General features: G+C 28.0%; 1 protein-coding gene across 1 annotated transcript; it reads left to right on the top strand.

The window, feature by feature from the left end:
• The first annotated feature begins 13,548 nt into the window (after positions 1–13,548).
• LOC114183682 (laccase-17-like) lies at positions 13,549–16,078 on the top strand. The gene is made up of 6 exons (XM_028070792.2): positions 13,549–13,707; positions 13,821–13,972; positions 14,061–14,305; positions 14,389–14,517; positions 14,612–15,586; positions 15,698–16,078. The coding sequence occupies exons 1-6, from the start codon at positions 13,603–13,605 to the stop codon at positions 15,826–15,828; spliced, it is 1,737 nt and encodes a 578-aa protein (XP_027926593.1). The 5' UTR covers positions 13,549–13,602; the 3' UTR covers positions 15,829–16,078.
• Positions 16,079–18,899: the final 2,821 nt, after the last annotated feature.

Genomic DNA, 18,899 nt, shown 5'->3' on the forward strand with positions numbered 1-18,899 from the left:
AACAAAAACAGTAAATATGCACAAAAGAATTTAAGTCTAAATAAGTCAGAAATTACACACAAGTCTAGTATTAGACACGGGTCCCCGGCAACGGCGCCAAAAACTTGTTAAGACTTTGGCAAGTGTATCAAGTCGCGCAAGTAGTAACCGGTAAGACCGAGATATCGTTTCCCAAGAGACTCGTGTATACTAAATAAATGTGTAATTAGTGATTAATTTAAACTAATGAATATATTCATGATTTGGGTTTTTATATGCAAGAAAGTAAATATTTCATAAACAATTAAAATTGAACTTGGATATTTGAAGACTCTAGAAAATGGTAAAGGCTAGAAATGCAATGGATTGATATTGTTGGAGTTAGACTTCACCTACTTCACTCTCATGTATATTAAGCAATAAAACTCTTCTCCATTAATTACTAATGTCAACCCACAAGTTTACTCAAACTCTAATCCCTTAGTTGAATGAGCCTAGGTTTCCTTATTTAGAGTCAATTCCTTGAATCCCTAAATAAACAAACCCAGCGCCAGGCGCTTCCTGTTGACATTTTTCTTCTCTCTTTGCTATTCCGGGTCACTCATTAGTCTGGATTTTTGGAACAAAGCTTCTCATCTACAAAAAGGACACAAAAATGGGGATTAGTGATATATTTAGATCAATGTAACCCACAATGTATTTATTTACAAAAGTAAGGTAAAATTGAGGATTAAGTAGGTTAAATGCTTTGGAAGAGATGATTTTGCTAATGAAATATAGCTTGGATAATGGTAAAAATTAACATTATCAATATACCTGAGTGTGAAGGAATGTGTTGGGAAGTCATACATTGACTAGAGATAAGGTGATTTAATAGTATATAAGTGAGTGCAAACCTCACTTTACAAGACAATTTTGTGGGGTTGAGTTAATATGATATCAGAGCTATGACCTCAAATGCTTTGAGAGTTATAATTTGGATGTGTCACTCAAATGACACTTATATATGACAATCAAGATGTTCTTCATATTAGTTTTAATCCTCTCTTTCATGAGAGTACCAAACACATTGACATTGACGGTCATTTCATTCGAGGGAGACATGAAGACTGAGTTTGTTATTTCAAGTGATCAGTAAGTGTTAAGACTTTGGCAAGTGTACCAAGTCGTGCAAGTAATAAAAATGGTAAGTCTAAGTATCATTTTCCCACGGGAATTGCACTGGTTTAGTTACCTATACGTAGTTACTAATTTAGACAATGCATGTAAACATAGATTGATTCGAAACAAGTGAAAACGTAAATATTTCTAAACTTGAAAGTGATAAAATAATCAGGGCAAAGACTCATTGGGGTTGGAATTCATGACCAAAACTCTAAGCACTAATTTCACAATATATATCTCTAATCTACTCAAGCATTGACATCAAAGGTATTCAAGCCCTAATCCCTTAGGGGCATGTTTTGAACTTTTATGTGACAAATACTAATCCCTTAGATATTTAAACACAAGACACATTAAAAATGATGTCTAGAATGACCAAGAGTTTTAGTCTATGTCTAGAACCAAACATCTAGGTTGTTCTATCCATGTCTAGGGTTCCAAAATACTTTCCAATGATTAGATACCACAAAAACACATAAATATTCCATCATGCACGAAAATAATATAGATAGAACACAAAAGTAGTGAAAGAGATTCTATTGCATAGATGAAACTACAATGAGTTTAGGTACATTACATCCAACCACAATGAAATGGAGTTTATCTACTCCTATACATCTAGAGCACAAATGGAGTTGGAATGGTGGAATGGATGAAGAAAGATGAATCCTTTGAGCCCCAGAAGTGTCTTAGCCTCTGTCTTGAGTTCCAACCGCGTTCCCCCAGCCAAAACTATGTTTTTCTTCGAGTCTTGACACTTTTAATGTTTAAGCAAAAAAGTGGTACTCGTTGGGCCAACAGACATTCTCGTCGGCCAAACAAGGCTTCCTCGCTTGGCTAGCAAGTGTTGGTAGCTGGGCGAGCACGTCTAGGTCGTTGGGCGAGGTAGTGATTCTTCTTCAATCTTCTATCTTTTTCTACAAAAGTCCACAAACAACAAAGTAAACCTGTTTTTGAAATATAATTACCAATTCCTAAATTCTTTCATGGTATTAACACAAAACACATGAATAAAAGACAATTAAGAGGTTCTAATAAGTGTAAATAATAGGTAATTATCACACTTACCAATAAGCAAATATTTTCACTAAGTCTTTATGAAGACCTGAAATTGATTATATTTGTAAGAAGTTTGGTACATATGATTTGTATGCACAAGTTTAAGGGGGTGTTGATCATTAGATATCTTATCTTTATCTTTTATCTTTCATCACTTTGTTATTATTCTTTATTTGTATTTTGGACTTACTGCATCCTTTATTATAAATATAATACTCTATGTGTATTCTTTACTATATATATATATATATATATATATATATATATATATATATATATATATCTAATACTATGAACGAATTTATGAACTTCAATACCAAAGGATACATTCTCGGTATGTAATTTATTCTTTTTTTATTCTTATATTAACAAAGTAGTGTATTAGTCATATTTTTGTTGTTGGTGGTTGACGATAATATTCAATGAAATCAAATATTAACTTGACATACCACTTTAATTACATTTTAAATTGATATTCTATTGATAAACTTCAATATCTTTTTAAAACATTAGATTCTCATCATATAGATTATTAAATATCCAAAAACCTATTGCTATTACCACAATTATTACATATAAAAAAAACCCGTGACTAGTATATATATATATATATATATAACTACAAAAAAAATGTCTCATTAGTAACTAATTTTAGTGACCAAAAGTTGTTAGTCACTATAGTAATCAATTTAGATACAAATTTATAAAATTAAAAATTATTGGTTACTAAAATAGTCACTATTATAAATAAAAAATTATAATTGGTCACTAAATTGGTCACTACTTAATTAGAGACCAATTTAGTAACTAAGTCATTTTGGTAGCCAAAATCTAGGTAGCTATTTTTTAGTAACCAATTTCCTTTGGTAGCCAAAACCATGGTAGCTAATTTTAAAAACCAATTTAGTGACCAATTATAATTTTTTATTCATAATAGTAACTATATTAGTAACCAATAATTTTTTACTTTATAAATTGGTATCTAAATTAGTCAATATAGTGACTAACAACTTTTGATCACTAAAATTAGTTACTACTAAGACATTTTCTTGTAGTCTATATATATATATATATATATATATATATATATATATATATATATAGACTACAAGAAAATGTCTTAGTAGTAACTAATTTTATTCAATTTTATTTTTATTTTTATCAGAGATTTTTAAATCTTGTTTAGATTTCTAACCATCTCTCATTCGGATATGAGGAGTTTTATAATTAACAATCAATGTGAAATGTTACTTGTTTTTTTTTTTTCTCTTTATAATAAATGATAAAAACATGTATGCTTCATGGTTTTTTTACTAAAATGGACAGGTTTAAAATAAATTACGTAATTTGGAGTAAGCCGTACTCAAATTACACAACTTCAACTTTTATTTTATAGAAGTCGCGGCCTTATGTGAATTTCAATTTCGAAAATAAAATGTTATGAAGAGCGTTTCACACAACTGCATAAAACTGAAGTCGTTCTCTTAGTATACGACTTATGTGGTGACATTTTCTTTAGCAGTTTATTAACTTAAGTGGGAATTGTCATAAAAAAAATATATTTATTTGATTCGGTACACCCAACAACTTCCGCATCGTTTAGAAGTCGAGGTCAAAACAGTGATAGAACTTCATGCTCTAAAACGAACAATACCTCTGAAATGCGGTGGTTGTTCTTAACATTGACCCCGTCTGTAGAGACAACAATTCTCTTTGTCTCAACAGGTGGCTTCTACCTTTGTTCTTAACATTGGTCGGGTCAGAACATTATCCAATAAAATTTTACAAAGTTTAAATATTATCTAATTAAATTTGATATATGCAAAAGTTAAATTTTAAAATATTTGGATAAAAAATTATAAAATAAAATATATCCTAATTTTGAAATCATGTAAAATATAAAATGCCACTAAATTCAATTCTAATTCATTTTTTATATAACTTTAATGTAAAAGAAACATTTTTTCATAAAATCAACTCTCGAGATATCTCTATTTTCTTTCGTAACAAGATATCTTTGTTAATTCCATACTTGATGATGTCAACTATGCGAGGCTGGCACCAATAATTTTCTCCTCTCAACTTCCATTGCTAATAGAAAAAAAAAAATTGCATATATGTTGTTGAGTTCACGTCTTTCATTTTCAGAAATTTCGATGTTTCTTTAGTATTCATGTTTAATCTATATTTTCTTCTACATCTTAATCTAATTATTTATTTATTTATATACTATCCTTCAAGTAAGTAGCTATAATGTATGAAAATAAGAACCAAAACAATCATGTTTTGCATATAATATATAAAGAACAATAAATTAATGACAACTGTTAAGCTAGATTAGAACGATGTTATAATCAATGACGTACACATGAATGTGAACCTTATAGCTGATTTGTTAGTGAAATTTTTTCTCTTTTTTTCTTTCTATAGACTAAGCTTGAACAATTAATTGCGATTTAATGCGAGACTGATGTGAAAAACTTACGTGGTTGGTGGAACAAAATTAAATAAAAAAAAATGGTTTAGTTAAAAAGCAGATAGTTCAAAATGTTGACATAAATGTTAGTTTATGATACTGAATGGAATAACTCATATTAGGATGATAAAGTGGCCAGTTCGGCTCATTTTGGTACATTCCATGCTTTGATCCGCAAAGTGCAGGTCGGGTTGGCTTGTCTCACAGTTTAATATCGGATTCACTTTTCTGATCTGTCCTGTCTCGTGGATTGGTCCGTATTTTTGATGAGTGAATTTTTTTTTGTTGAACAAAATAACTTTTTTTTTATTTTTTAATAATAATTGATATTCATCTTCTATCGAAATAATTCTAATTAGTTTACCTAATCAAAAAACAAGAAAAATAACAACAAAGATTATAGCTAAAGTACATTATCAACATGTCACCTTACAAGACATATACCTAAAAATGCATAAAAAGATATTCCATATTCAAGAACTAAAATTATTATCTTATATACAATGATTATACATAAACATAAACATAATGATTATACACATCTTACTCTTATTTGCTACGAAATCCTATTTCAATTACTTGAACTTTTTATTTGTTTTGTTATTGATTTATCTTTACATCTAATTAATTATTCAAATTTAAAAAAGTAGTTACTAAAATTGGTGAAATAATAAAACTAAAAATAATTTTTTTATTATGAATAATTATTTTAATTTAAAATATTATAATTAAGATGATAAAATTGTAAAAACAAAATAAGACACCAAATATGTTTATCTCTTTATATATGAAGTTGTTGTATTATTATTATTATTATTTTATCATGGAATATTATTATTATTATTATCACGGGATATTATTATGATTATTATTATAGTTAAACACACATTTTACTTTTGTTTATTACACATGATCATATTTTAATTATTTGCACATTCTATTTGTTTTGTTGTTGATTTATCTTTACATATGAAAAATTATTTGAATTCAAAAAAATAATTACTAAAATTAGTAAATAATAAAACTGAAATATTTTTTTTATTATGAATAATCATTTAAAATTAAAATATAATAATTAAGAGGATAAAATTGTAAAATAAAACAAGAGAGGACACAAAAAATGTATATCTCTTTATATTTTTATATATGTAATTGTTGTATTATTATTTTTTATCGCAGGACAATGTTATAGTAGTACTATTATTATTATTATAGTTAGACATATATTTTACTTTTATTTCTTATGGGATTATATTTCAATTACTTACACTTTTTATTTGTTTTTGTATTGATTTATTTTTACATCTGAGTAAATACTTGAATTTAAAGTAGTTACTCAAATTAGTAAAATAATAAAATTGAAATATAATTTTTTTATTATGAATAATTATTAAAATTTAAAAAATAATAATTAAGAGAATAAAATTGTAAGAAGACACCAAAATTGTGTTTCTATTATGTAGTAGTTGTTGTATTATTATTATTATTATTATTATTATTATTATTGTTGTTGTTGTTGTTGTTGTTTTTATTGTTATGAGATATTATTATAAGTGATATTATTATTATTATTATTATTATTATGTTTAGAAACTTATTTTACTATTGTTTACAAGATATCATATTTTAATTACTTGTAGACTTTTTTTTGTTGTTGTTAATTTATATTTAATATGAGTAATTATTTGAATTCAAGAAAGTAATTACTAAAAGTAGTAAAATAATATAACTGAAAAATAATTTTTATTATAAATAATTATTTTAATATAAAATATAATAATTAAGAGGATAAGATGGTAAAAAAATTAAAGAGGACACCAAATATGTTTATCTCATTATATATGTAGTTGTATTATTATTATTATTATTATTATTATTATTATTATTATTATTATTATTAATATTAATGTTATTATTTTATCATAGGATATTATTGTAATGGTATTATTATTATTATTATTATTATTATTATTATTATTATTATTGTTATTTTTATTATAGGATATTATTGTAATGGTATTATTATTATTACTATTATTATTATTATTGTTATTTTTTTATCATAGAATATTATTGCAATAGTATTATTATTATTATTATTGTTGTTGTTATTGTTATTTTTGTCATAGGATATTATTGTAATGATATTATTATTATTATTATTGTTATTATTATTATTGTTATCATAGGATATTATTGAAATGTATTATTATTATTATAATAATGGTATTATTATTATTATTCTTATTATTATTATTATTACAATTTATTATTATAATGGTATTATTATTAATATTATTGTAAATGTATTATGATTATTATTCTTATTATAATGATATTATTATTATTATTAACATTATAATTATTATTATTATTGTTATTTTTATCGTAGGATATTATTGTAATCGTATTATTATTATTATTATTATTATTATTATTATTATTATTATTATTATTATTATTATTATTATAGGATATTATTGCAATACTATTATTATTATTATTATTATTATTATTAATATTACTATTATTATTGTTAGATATTATTGTATTATTATTATTATCATTATTAATACTAACATTAATATTATTATTATTATTATTTTCATTATTATTATTATTAACATTAATATTTACATTATTGTTATTATTTTTATTAAAATTATTATTATTGTTATTATTATTATTAACATTATTATTCTTATTAATATTATTATTTTTATTATTATTAACATTATTATTATTATTATTATTTTTAAAATTAGTTTAATTATTATTATTATAATAATTATTATTAACATTAATATTATTGTTAACATTATTATTATTATTATTATTAATATTATTATTATTATTAACATTATTATTAATATTATTATTATTATTATTATTAACATTATTATTAATATTATTATGATTATAATTTCACACACATTTTACTTTTATTTATTACGAGATTATATTTTATTATTTATATATATATATATATAATTATAAATTATTGTTTATTAATATTAGTATTAGTATTAACATTCATCGATATTTGTAGTATAAATATTATTATTATTATTAATATTTGGTTTGTTATTATTGTTATCATTATTATTTTTATTGATAGTGTTGTTATTATTATAAGTATATATTTTTAATTATTAAAAATATTATTGTTCTTAAAAAAATTAAATAAAAAAAACTCATATGCCGGTGTCAGAGGCTCACAGTTAGTTTATGGAATATGAAATTTATGAACTTAGTTCGAATGAAGTGGATTAAAAAGTATACTTATATCTATAAAAGTATAATTGAATTAAATTGGATAAATATATCGATTACTCACACCATTCCATTATCTTATTGTGTTTAGTTTGATTTTAATTTTTTTTATTTAAATATAATAATTAAATTTATTTTTTAAGATAAAATGTAATTTCAAAAATATTTTATTTAAAAATATAAATTTTAAAATTAAACTTTAGAAAAGAATTTAGTCAAATTTAAATATTTAAATAATATTTAATCATTTTTTTCAATAAATAAATATATATATATATATATATATATATATATATATATATATATATATATATGTATGTATGTATAAGTATGGATGAAGAAAGAATAACCTGTTCTAAAATTTTATGTTCTTTAGTAAATTTCAAATTTCATTAGTTATTTGAAAGTAATTTTTTAAAATTGATGAATTTTAATTTTAATTTTATTTTCTCATAAAAAAACTCATTTTATTTTAAATTGTTTAAATTTATGAAATGAATATTACTCTTAAATTATTTTAAATCGTCTTATCTAAACACTTTATGCATACAATAAAATCAAAATAATAGACGTGTCAGAAGGTGGTTGAACTTTAAAACTTATTCTTTGTAAAAATTATATAAGATTAATTATGTTTTTTGTCCTTCTACTATTATCATTTTTTGAAAATGATTCCTCTCTCAAACGTTAAATCATTTTGGTCTTCTTGAGAAAGGGACAATTTCTAAAAGATAATAATAGTAGAGGGACGAAAAACATAATTAACCCAATTATACATATTTGAACTTGAAAAATGTAGAAAAACTCGCTTTATCTAGCAATTTGATTCACTTAGTTTGAAAATGTATCTAAATTATTGTATTTTTTTTTACCAAAATTCAACTCTCTCTACTATAAATGAAAAATAATGAAAGTTACTTCATATCATTAACGTCTTTATTATATCAGAATGAAATAATTTTATTTATTAAGAAAATAATTTATTTTAAAATGTATCATAATTTTATTTAATATTTATTTTTTAATTTTTTTATGCTAAATTATTTATTAATTTATCATAATTAATTTCATTTAACATATTTTTAATAGATAATAAGATTAGTTAGTTTAATTTTGTTGAAAATTTCTCTATCTTAAATACATTTTTATTATCTTTATCTTTTAAAAAAATCATTTCAACTAAATCAACTCATGCTGAAATTCTTAATAATATTAACTTATAGGTTATTTATGTATTGGGAATTTTTTTTTCATATCGTTAAAAAATGTCATTTGATTTATTATTTTATACCTATAATTTCTTTTAAGATATTTGTTTTTTCTAAATAAATTAAATTCATCAAGATCTAACAAATAATTTTATTTCAAAGATTTTTCAAGATTTAAATCTTTTTTAAGTGCCTAGAATATTCATATTTTAGAAAGTCTATATCAGTTTCTTTAATAGGGTGATTTGTAATTTGAGAACAAAAGATACCCATTGAAGAAGATAACAAACAATGAAAAAAAAGATATAAAAGTATAGGTATCTTCATCGATTAAGTAGGAATATATGCTGTGTCTGAAATAAAATGAGTTGAATAGTCAGAACAGTCATTTAATTTTGTTCAAGGAACTTAAAATCTGAACCGAGTGAGGAAAAGAGCAAATAATGTCAATTACTCATTATTTCTGCTTGAATAAAAGTTAGAATTCTCACAGTTACCCATGTATTTTGCCTGAATTTATATTAACATTAATCATAAGACAAATGAAAATTATAAAGGTTGTTTTACCAAGGTTAAATTATTACATTGATCTTCATTTTTTATTAGGAAAATATTAAGTAGATCCCTTTCTCTTTTTTGTTTTAATTATGTTTATATTTTGAAAAATTTGTTGTTATTAGGTTCTTTCTGTTAGTAGTACACTGACAAAGTTAACTATGTGTCACGTATCAGCACATGATTTTATTTTATTTTTTAATTTGAATTTTTATTTTTAAATATTAAAAATAATTAAAAACTGTTATGTGTCAAGCTGACGGTGTGTCACGTGGCAGTGACATTATGATGTGACCGTGACGGTGTCACGTATCACTATTGAATATGCAAATTTTCAATTTAGTCCATATATGTATTGTTTTGTCTCAATTTAATCCAAATCTTTTTAAAACTTATGCAATTTCATCCCTATTCAAATTAAGACAAAATTTAACATTTATATAAATGTCACAATGATATTTCTAACAAGATTAAGTTTTTATTTTACATTGAACTTTATTTAAATATTATTTCAAATATTTATATATCAATAACTTATAGACAAATGTTAGAGTTGATTTAAAAATAACAACTTTGTAAATTGAATTGTAAAATTTTAAATAAATATATTTATTTTAAATTTTTATAAAATTCTTTTAAAATCTTATATTTGAATTTATAAAATGTTATTTTTAAAGCAACTCTAACATTTATCTATAAATTATAGATATATAAATATTTAAAACAAAATTTAAATAAAGTTCAATGCAAAAATATACATTTAAATAAACTTAACTTTGTTAAAAATATCAATTATAATAAAAATACCATTGTAAAATTTATATAAAAATTAAATTTGGTATAGGAATGAAATTGATTCAGTATTAAAAAAATTGGAACCAAATTGAGAAAAAATAACTAATCCAGGAACTACATTGAGACCTTTCAAATCTAATAGTGACACGTGACACTGTCATTGCCACATCACATCTTCTCTACCACGTGGCACAACGTCAACTTGACACGTGACAATTTTTATTTTTTTTTAAATTAAAAATATTAAGAAAACTATGTGCTGACACGTGACACATAGTAAACACTATTAGTTTATTATTAACGAAAATGATCTAATTGTAACGAATTTTTCAAAATAAAAATCTAATTGAGACAGAAAAAGGGAGACCAGATTTAGATTTTTCTATGAAAATAGGAAACTAAGGACAAATAGCCAGCTTGTACATGATTATAATCACTTTTCTTGTCCTTTGAGTTTTTTAATTTCTCTTGCATCAAATACATAATAAAGGGGTGGTTATATACTTATGATTTCGGATTGAAAAGAAAATCTGAGAAAAACAAAAGAAATTTGAGATTGAGTGGTGAATAAGTACCAAGAGATTTGAATGGTAATGGAACAAATCATAAAGATACATTCGTGATTGAAAGAGAGTATATACGTAAGAGTGAGATACGAAGTTAGATATATGATGCACAAAAGGCTCTCTTTTAAATATAATGAAAAACAATGATTACAGGAAGCCTAACCACATTACAATCCTTTAATGCATTGATGGTTTTGACTCAAAAATGAATGACAACGTTCACAACTTTGTTGGAGGGAAAATAAAATTATAAGTTCAAGGGTGATCATAAGTGTTATGTTCTGAGAAATTTTATTTTCTGAAGTTTTAAAAAATAATCTCCAAATGAGGAACAACATCGTCAAAGACAATCCGGCCCAGGAATTTCATAACTTTTTATATGGTCTAGTCAATAAATTTTATTTTTTGATTTATGAACTTTTTATGTTTTAACTGATAAGTAATTCAATAATTTGGAAAATTTTAATTTTTTCTTTTTTTTTATAAATTTCAAATTTTATTATTTTATTTATTTGAAATATTTTTAATTATTTTTAAATTTTTTCATCTAAATATATCATTTAAAAAAAATTAAATTCTTTAAATAAATGAATCATTATCTTAAACTGTCTCGTCCAAACACAAGATAAACAAAATTGATGGTATTTTTTAATTTAAAAGAAAGAAATAATCAAAATAATAAAACTTAAAAGATATAGAAGAGCTTGAGAAAAGAAGTCAGAATGAATGATTCTCTTATTCTTTCACTTATGTATTGGATTGTTGTTATCATTGTGAGGAATTAATTTATTTTTATTGGAAATGATTGCAATTCTTTAAACTCTTTTGTAAACTTTATTTTATATATATATATATATATATATATATATATATATCGTCTATTTTCTATGATTTGATTTTGTTCTTTATGTTTTATATTAGAAGTTGGATTGTTATATGAAAAGGTGGTTTAGTTTGGACCAATGTCCAATCACACAACGACAAAGAAACGTGGGAACAAATTCAAACTGAATGATTACATGAATATTAGTGTAAGACTTTTAATTCAGTAAATTAGATTATTTAAAGGTTGTATGATTGTGTAAATGCATGTAATATCTATAAGACCTTAATCAAGATAAAATTTCCTTAAAATTTATAGTCGTGGTTGAAATATCACATCCTTATTTATCATTATTATTAGGTATTATTTAGATTGATGCAGTAATTACTGGAAATAGTTCAAGTATCAGTTAAAATCTCACTAAATAAAATTAAATTATATAAAAATAAAAATCTATAACATTATTATAGTAAGATTTTAGAATTAAAAGTGATGTCAAATATTTTATATATGTAAGATTAATGTCCTACATATATAAAATCATAATCTCTCGACTAATCTAACCGACCTATGTCTTAAGAAAAATACAACCCATCAATTACCATCATAAAAATCTAACAAGGTGTGAAAATGGGTCGTAATCTTTGATTATTTCAACTTACCATGAATTTGAACAAGATTGGGTTAGAAACATTCAAAATCTATTGATGTGGACATAATCAACCATGTCCTCTCGACCCACATGTCAAAGGCATTTGATCTGAGTTATATGTAGGTTCACCAATTTTCATACTTGAAGAGATTAGAACCTTTAAATCCAATTAAAATAAATTGTGTAAAAAAACCATTGAAACAAATTAAAATTTAATAAAAAATAATATATTTTCGTAATTTTATATAAATCTCTAATACGGTTTTACAAATGTCGTCAAAAGGTACAATTTCGTTTTTTTCCTTCTATTTTTAGTCATAATTTCGGTTTCTCATTTTAAAAAGAAACATTTGGTTCTCTTATTAAAAATAATATATATATATATATATATATATATATATATATATATATATATATATATTAATTAGGAATTTAGCTAATCATTAAATTAATCACAACGAGACCAAACTACCAATAGTAATAGTCATCATATATAGTTCATGCACGCGTGGCCACAGTTTTGTTGTTCATCTACGAATCTGTCTAATTGAAGAAAATCGCTACATTTAAATTTGGCGTATATAATCATTCTGTGCAAATTAGGTTTCTGTTTTCTCCGTTTTCGGGTAATAAAAAACAATAACATCAATGTCTGGACTCGAACTTTGAAAGGGACTGAGACAGAAATATGCTTACTTTGGGAACAAGAACATTCGTTGAGAGAGTTACATGTGACCAATGATGTTCTCAATCTTAACTTGAGTTCCTTTCAGATGTAAACTTGCACAGTTATTAATGAGATTTACAACGATAAAATTGTGTCGTTAAGGAGTTGGAGTTGCAGAAGAAGAGGGTCAAAGTAATTTGAATGGCTTTGACACTACTCTTAAGTAGTTCTAACAACTATTGTTGTTAAAATACAGCGACACTGATTCAGCTTCTCCTTCAATCAGGTCATGTTATTCCACCTAATCAGATCAGAACACTGATATAAATATGCACTTCCGTCTTCTCCCATTTTTCATCAGTTCTCACTACAAACTTTACGAAACATGGGTTTTTCGCTTGTTCAAATCCCAGTTTTCCTTCTGTGGTTCGTCATATTTTGCATGTTTGAGGTTTCTCAGGGTGGCAGCACCAGACACTACCATTTTGAAGTACTACATTACAGCACTCGTTATACCATCTTTTATTATTGACTTGTGTTTTTTGTTTTTTCTGTTGTTGTCTCTGTGAGTGAGAAAATTGAATTATTGTGGTGGTGACACAGATAAGGCACCAAAATGTGACAAGACTGTGCCACACAAAGAGCATGGTGACAGTGAACGGGCAGTTTCCAGGACCTCGCATTGTGGCAAGGGAGGGAGACCGTCTTCTCATCAAAGTCACCAACCATGTGCCCGACAACATCACCATTCACTGGTAAATAATAACTGTGTTTTCAGATCAAAAAACAACAATAATTGTATTGTATGACCTTAGCATATGATTGGGTTTGTTTGAAAACCAGGCATGGCATTCGACAGCTTCGATCCGGGTGGGCCGATGGACCGGCATACGTGACTCAATGCCCCATCCAAAGTGGTCAAAGTTATGTTTACAATTACACCATTAGTGGCCAAAGGGGAACACTGTTTTGGCATGCTCATATTTCATGGCTAAGAGCAAGTCTTTACGGTCCTCTCATCATTCTTCCCAAACTCAATTCTCAATACCCTTTTCCTAAACCCCACAAGGAAGTTCCTATCTTGTTTGGTGAGCAAATTGCCATACAAATCAGTACCCTTTTCATAACTTGCATGAGCTAATCATGCTCTTTCACATGATATCTTTTTCAGGAGAATGGTGGAATTCAGATCCCGAGGCAGTCATAGCACAAGCATTGCAAACGGGTGGAGGCCCAAATGTCTCTGACGCCTACACGATTAACGGACTTCCAGGGCCATTGTATAACTGCTCTCACAAAGGTATCACATTCTAATCAATCTAAATCTTACAAAACAATTAAATAATCATCACAGTTCAATGTCTTGATTCTTTGTATGATCTCACTGTTGACAGATACATTCAAGCTGAAGGTGAAGCCGGGGAAGACTTACCTTTTACGATTCATCAATGCGGCACTGAACGATGAGCTGTTTTTCAGCATTGCGAATCACACAGTAACAGTTGTTGAAGCAGATGCAGTTTACGTGAAGCCTTTCACGACCAATACCCTCCTGATTGCTCCTGGACAAACCACTAATGTTCTTCTGAAAACAAAGTCTCACTATCCCAACGCCACATTCCTCATGACTGCCAGACCATACGCCACTGGCCTTGGCACTTTCGACAACTCAACTGTGGCTGCCATTTTGGAATACAAAACCCCACCAAATACTCATCATTCATCTGCTTCACTTAAAAACCTTCCCCTCCTCAAACCTCTTCTCCCTGCACTCAACGACACTTCTTTTGCCACAAAATTCTCCAACAAACTCCGCAGCTTGGCAAGCCCTCAGTTTCCTGCAAATGTTCCCCAGAAAGTAGATAAGCAGTTTTTCTTCACAGTAGGCCTTGGCACCACTCCCTGCCAGAAGAACCAAACTTGTCAAGGACCCACCAATGCAACAAAGTTTTCAGCTTCAGTTAACAATGTTTCTTACATACAACCAACCACTGCTCTTCTTCAAGCACACTTCTTTGGGCAATCCAATGGAGTTTACACCCCTGACTTTCCAACCAAACCATTGCTTCCATTCAACTACACTGGCACCCCTCCCAACAACACCATGGTCAGCAACGGAACAAAGGTGCTGGTTCTTCCCTTCAACACCAGTGTAGAGCTCGTGATGCAGGACACCAGCATTCTCGGTGCTGAGAGTCACCCTCTCCATTTGCATGGCTTTAACTTCTTTGTTGTCGGTCAAGGTTTTGGGAACTATGACCCAAATAAGGACCCAAAAAGCTTCAATCTTGTTGATCCCGTTGAGAGAAACACGGTTGGTGTTCCTTCCGGTGGATGGGTTGCTATCAGATTCTTGGCAGATAATCCAGGTTGGTTGCATCATTAAATTTTCATTCTAGCACAAAAAGTATTTTGGTTCATTTTGATGAAATGATAAAAATATTGAAAAGGAAGAAAAGTAAGAAAATTGATGTGTGCAGGGGCATGGTTCATGCATTGTCATTTGGAAGTGCACACAAGCTGGGGTCTTAAGATGGCCTGGCTTGTCTTGGACGGAAAACTCCCAAATCAGAAGCTGCTTCCACCACCAGCCGATCTTCCCAAATGTTAACGGACCCTACATTTCTTCATTTTCTTTCATCATTCTGCCTCCTTTTTTGTTTCCACATGCGCAATTGCTTCTAACCAGTTGCATTTTACTTTTTTAATTTTTGCGTGAAATGAGTTGAGGATTGACTAGAGTTGAGTGTGAATTTTTCCCTTTCTTTAAGAGGAGAGATTTATTTATACACGGCACCTTATCTACAAAATTGTAATTCATCCTTTTGAATGGAAATTCTTGATGACAAGTTTAGAACAAATTTTGTTTTTGTATTATAAATTCAAGTTACACGAACCAAACACCAAGATTGTTGAACATTGTTTCCTAGAGCGTAGAGTTGAAAAAAGTGATCATGAATTGGACACGATCTTGACATAATGTAGGCTTGATGTATCGGCCAGGTGAACTCATCCTCTTAACTCTATGTGACTCGGTACACATGGATCCTATCTAAGCGACCAAGATTCGACAAGATTTAACTCAATTTAAATTTGACCTAACATGATCTCAATTGGGCTCAACTCAACATCGGCCCAACATAACTTGATTAAACTTGGAACTAAACTAACTTGATTTGATTGAAACTTTAACCAACTCTACCTTAACTAATGATAGATCGATCTAACTCAACTTACACGACTTTAATTTGACATGGCTTTAATAGAGACCTAATTCAACCTGGTCGTGACTACACTTGGTTCAATCTAAGCTCAAAACAACTACAGTAAACTTAATCTGGCCTAGCCAAACTCAATTGAACATGTGTTTGACCAAACTCAAGTTTTTTCTTATAAACTTATACATCAATTCACCGAAACTAGTCATTTATTTATTTTGGCCGAAACCAAGGATCATTTTTTGTTTATAAAGACACAACCAAGAAAAATTATGATAAAATTGTTTTAGAGCAGTTCATCTCGTAATCATATAGTTTATTTTCAACAATCTCTCCCCTTCTTATTATGAAAAATAACAATAGTTTTGTTATAATGAAACAGTTTTCTCATTTTGACTTTGTTCGTAATCTTTGAGCATAGTAGTTTTAAAGGTTGCAGCCTAGGCAAAGAGAGGAGACCATTTGATATTGGCATCCGAGGGATGTGTTGGTTGTGCTGTGAGTCTGAATGTTACGTAATTAACATACTATTAGTTTCTGTTACCTTCCTTTCTATCTCGTTTCAGCTATACATAGCAGTCTGGATCATGACTTTAGGTAATACAGAATAATCCTCTTTCTCTTTTATCTTCTCTCTCTTTTTCCTTTATGGGTTTCAAGAGCTAGTTTTTTGGCTCCATGCAATGTCTTCTTCTTCATCAATCACCGTTGCTATCTCATCCTTTTCTTCGTCAAACACTCTCCACCCCCTCATCAGATGATAATTACCTTATCTAGCAGCAATAGGTGCTTGCTACTATCTCTGGTCTCAATCTTACCCGATTTCTTGAAGAAAATTCCATTCCCCCAAAATATCTCTCTACTTCTGATGCTTCTACCAACACTGTCAACCAAGATTATCTCTGATACGAATTGCTTTTTGAATTGGATAACAAACAACACAACATGAACGGTGATTCACAAACAGAACTAAAATTTAAACAGAAGAAAAGAAGACTTATGTGGTTGAAACCATTGGAAATAGAAGATGAATGACGCGAGTAGGTGATGTTGGAGATGGAGTGCTGCCATGCCACTTGGAGTTGATCGGAGATGAGTGAAGAAAAGAGTCGCAACTTGAAGCTTACACTCAAGATGAGACTCGTGATCAAGAGAGAACAATGCTCTCTCAAATTCTGCAGAACCGCTCTTCTATTAAAATCCAAAAAAAAAAATCTCCTTATTACATGCATTATGCATAACTCCTTTATCTATAGGACAAACTATCAATTAAAAGTTCCTAGTCTCCTCCTACTTAAATAGCGTGTTGTGCAAGCTATAGTTATCTCCAGTTGCTAGAATTACAATCCACGTTCTCTCAAGTGAGCTGCTGAAATTACTCTCTTGGATGCACGGGTATGCTCGCTGGGCGCTGTGATCGTTGGGCGCCGGGCGCCGAGCGCCGGTATGCTTAGATGAACCATGCTTTTGGTCACTCTTCGAGACTCCTCACTCACGTCTGCATCAATCTCTACCATTTCCGGTAGAATCAACTCATTGTCTCATGGCTTTTGAATTCCATGTCCACCCCCATTCTCACCATAATGGTAGGACTTGACTCTTCCCGTCAAATTTGGTGCAAACTCAAGAGATATTTTTCTTTTCATACTCGTGCGCAAATCAAGAAACCCAGACAAAAGCTTCGTCAACCTGAAAGAGACCGGTCCATCAGTGCTTATCTTCTTGATATGAAGAAGATAGTTGACTCTCTTGCGACCATGGGTTCTTTTGACACCACAAATGAACACATTGACGCCATTTTGGATAGTTTTTCAGAGGATTATGATTCGTTTATTACGTTTGTCACTTCCCATTTGGATCCATACATCATCGAAGCCAATATCACCCTGGCTTCTTCCTATACTTTTCCGCCCAAGAATCGATTTTCTTCCCCTGGAGGTCGTTCTTTCTTTCAAGGTCAATGTAACAGTAATCGCTCTTCTTGGAATCACACCCCCACTTCTTGGTCCAACACACACCCAGAATGTCAGATCTGCAATAAAATTGAACACACTGCCATTGAATGTTGGCATAGGAATGAACATGATAACTCCAACATGTTGGGATCGCATAGATTGGTGGCTATATAGACGAGAGTGGTGTTGTGTTAGGGTTGAGAAAATAGAGAGCGGAAAAGAGAGGGTTTGGGAAACGAAGGTGACTTTGAGAAATAAGAATGAACAAGTGACCAGGACGAAAAACTAAGGGAACTAAAAGTGCTCCCGCTCCAAATTTTTGTGATGAGAGGGAAACTAAAATTTTAGAGAGAGGGGATTTAAAAAAAAAAACAAATTAACAATTTATATTTAATGAAACACTATCAAATTATGTGTGAATTAATTATAAAAAATGTTTGTGATTAGTTTTTTATTTATATATTTAGTCATCAAATTAATTTTTATATAAATAATTTAAGCAACTTTTA

This window comes from Vigna unguiculata, chromosome 5 (genome assembly GCF_037176805.1).
Source record: "Vigna unguiculata cultivar grain cowpea cultivar isolate G323 ecotype 2 chromosome 5, ASM3717680v1, whole genome shotgun sequence".
In the NCBI taxonomy this organism is placed as follows: Eukaryota; Viridiplantae; Streptophyta; class Magnoliopsida; order Fabales; family Fabaceae; genus Vigna; species Vigna unguiculata.

Excerpts from the sequence above, each read along its gene's own strand:
- LOC114183682 (XM_028070792.2), top strand. The coding sequence starts at position 13,603 with ATGGGTTTTTCGCTTGTTCAAATCCCAGTTTTCCTTCTGTGGTTCGTC. Across the intron at positions 13,708-13,820 it reads CCAGACACTACCATTTTGAA|ATAAGGCACCAAAATGTGAC; the intron begins GTACTACATTAC and ends GTGGTGACACAG. Across the intron at positions 13,973-14,060 it reads GACAACATCACCATTCACTG|GCATGGCATTCGACAGCTTC; the intron begins GTAAATAATAAC and ends TTTGAAAACCAG.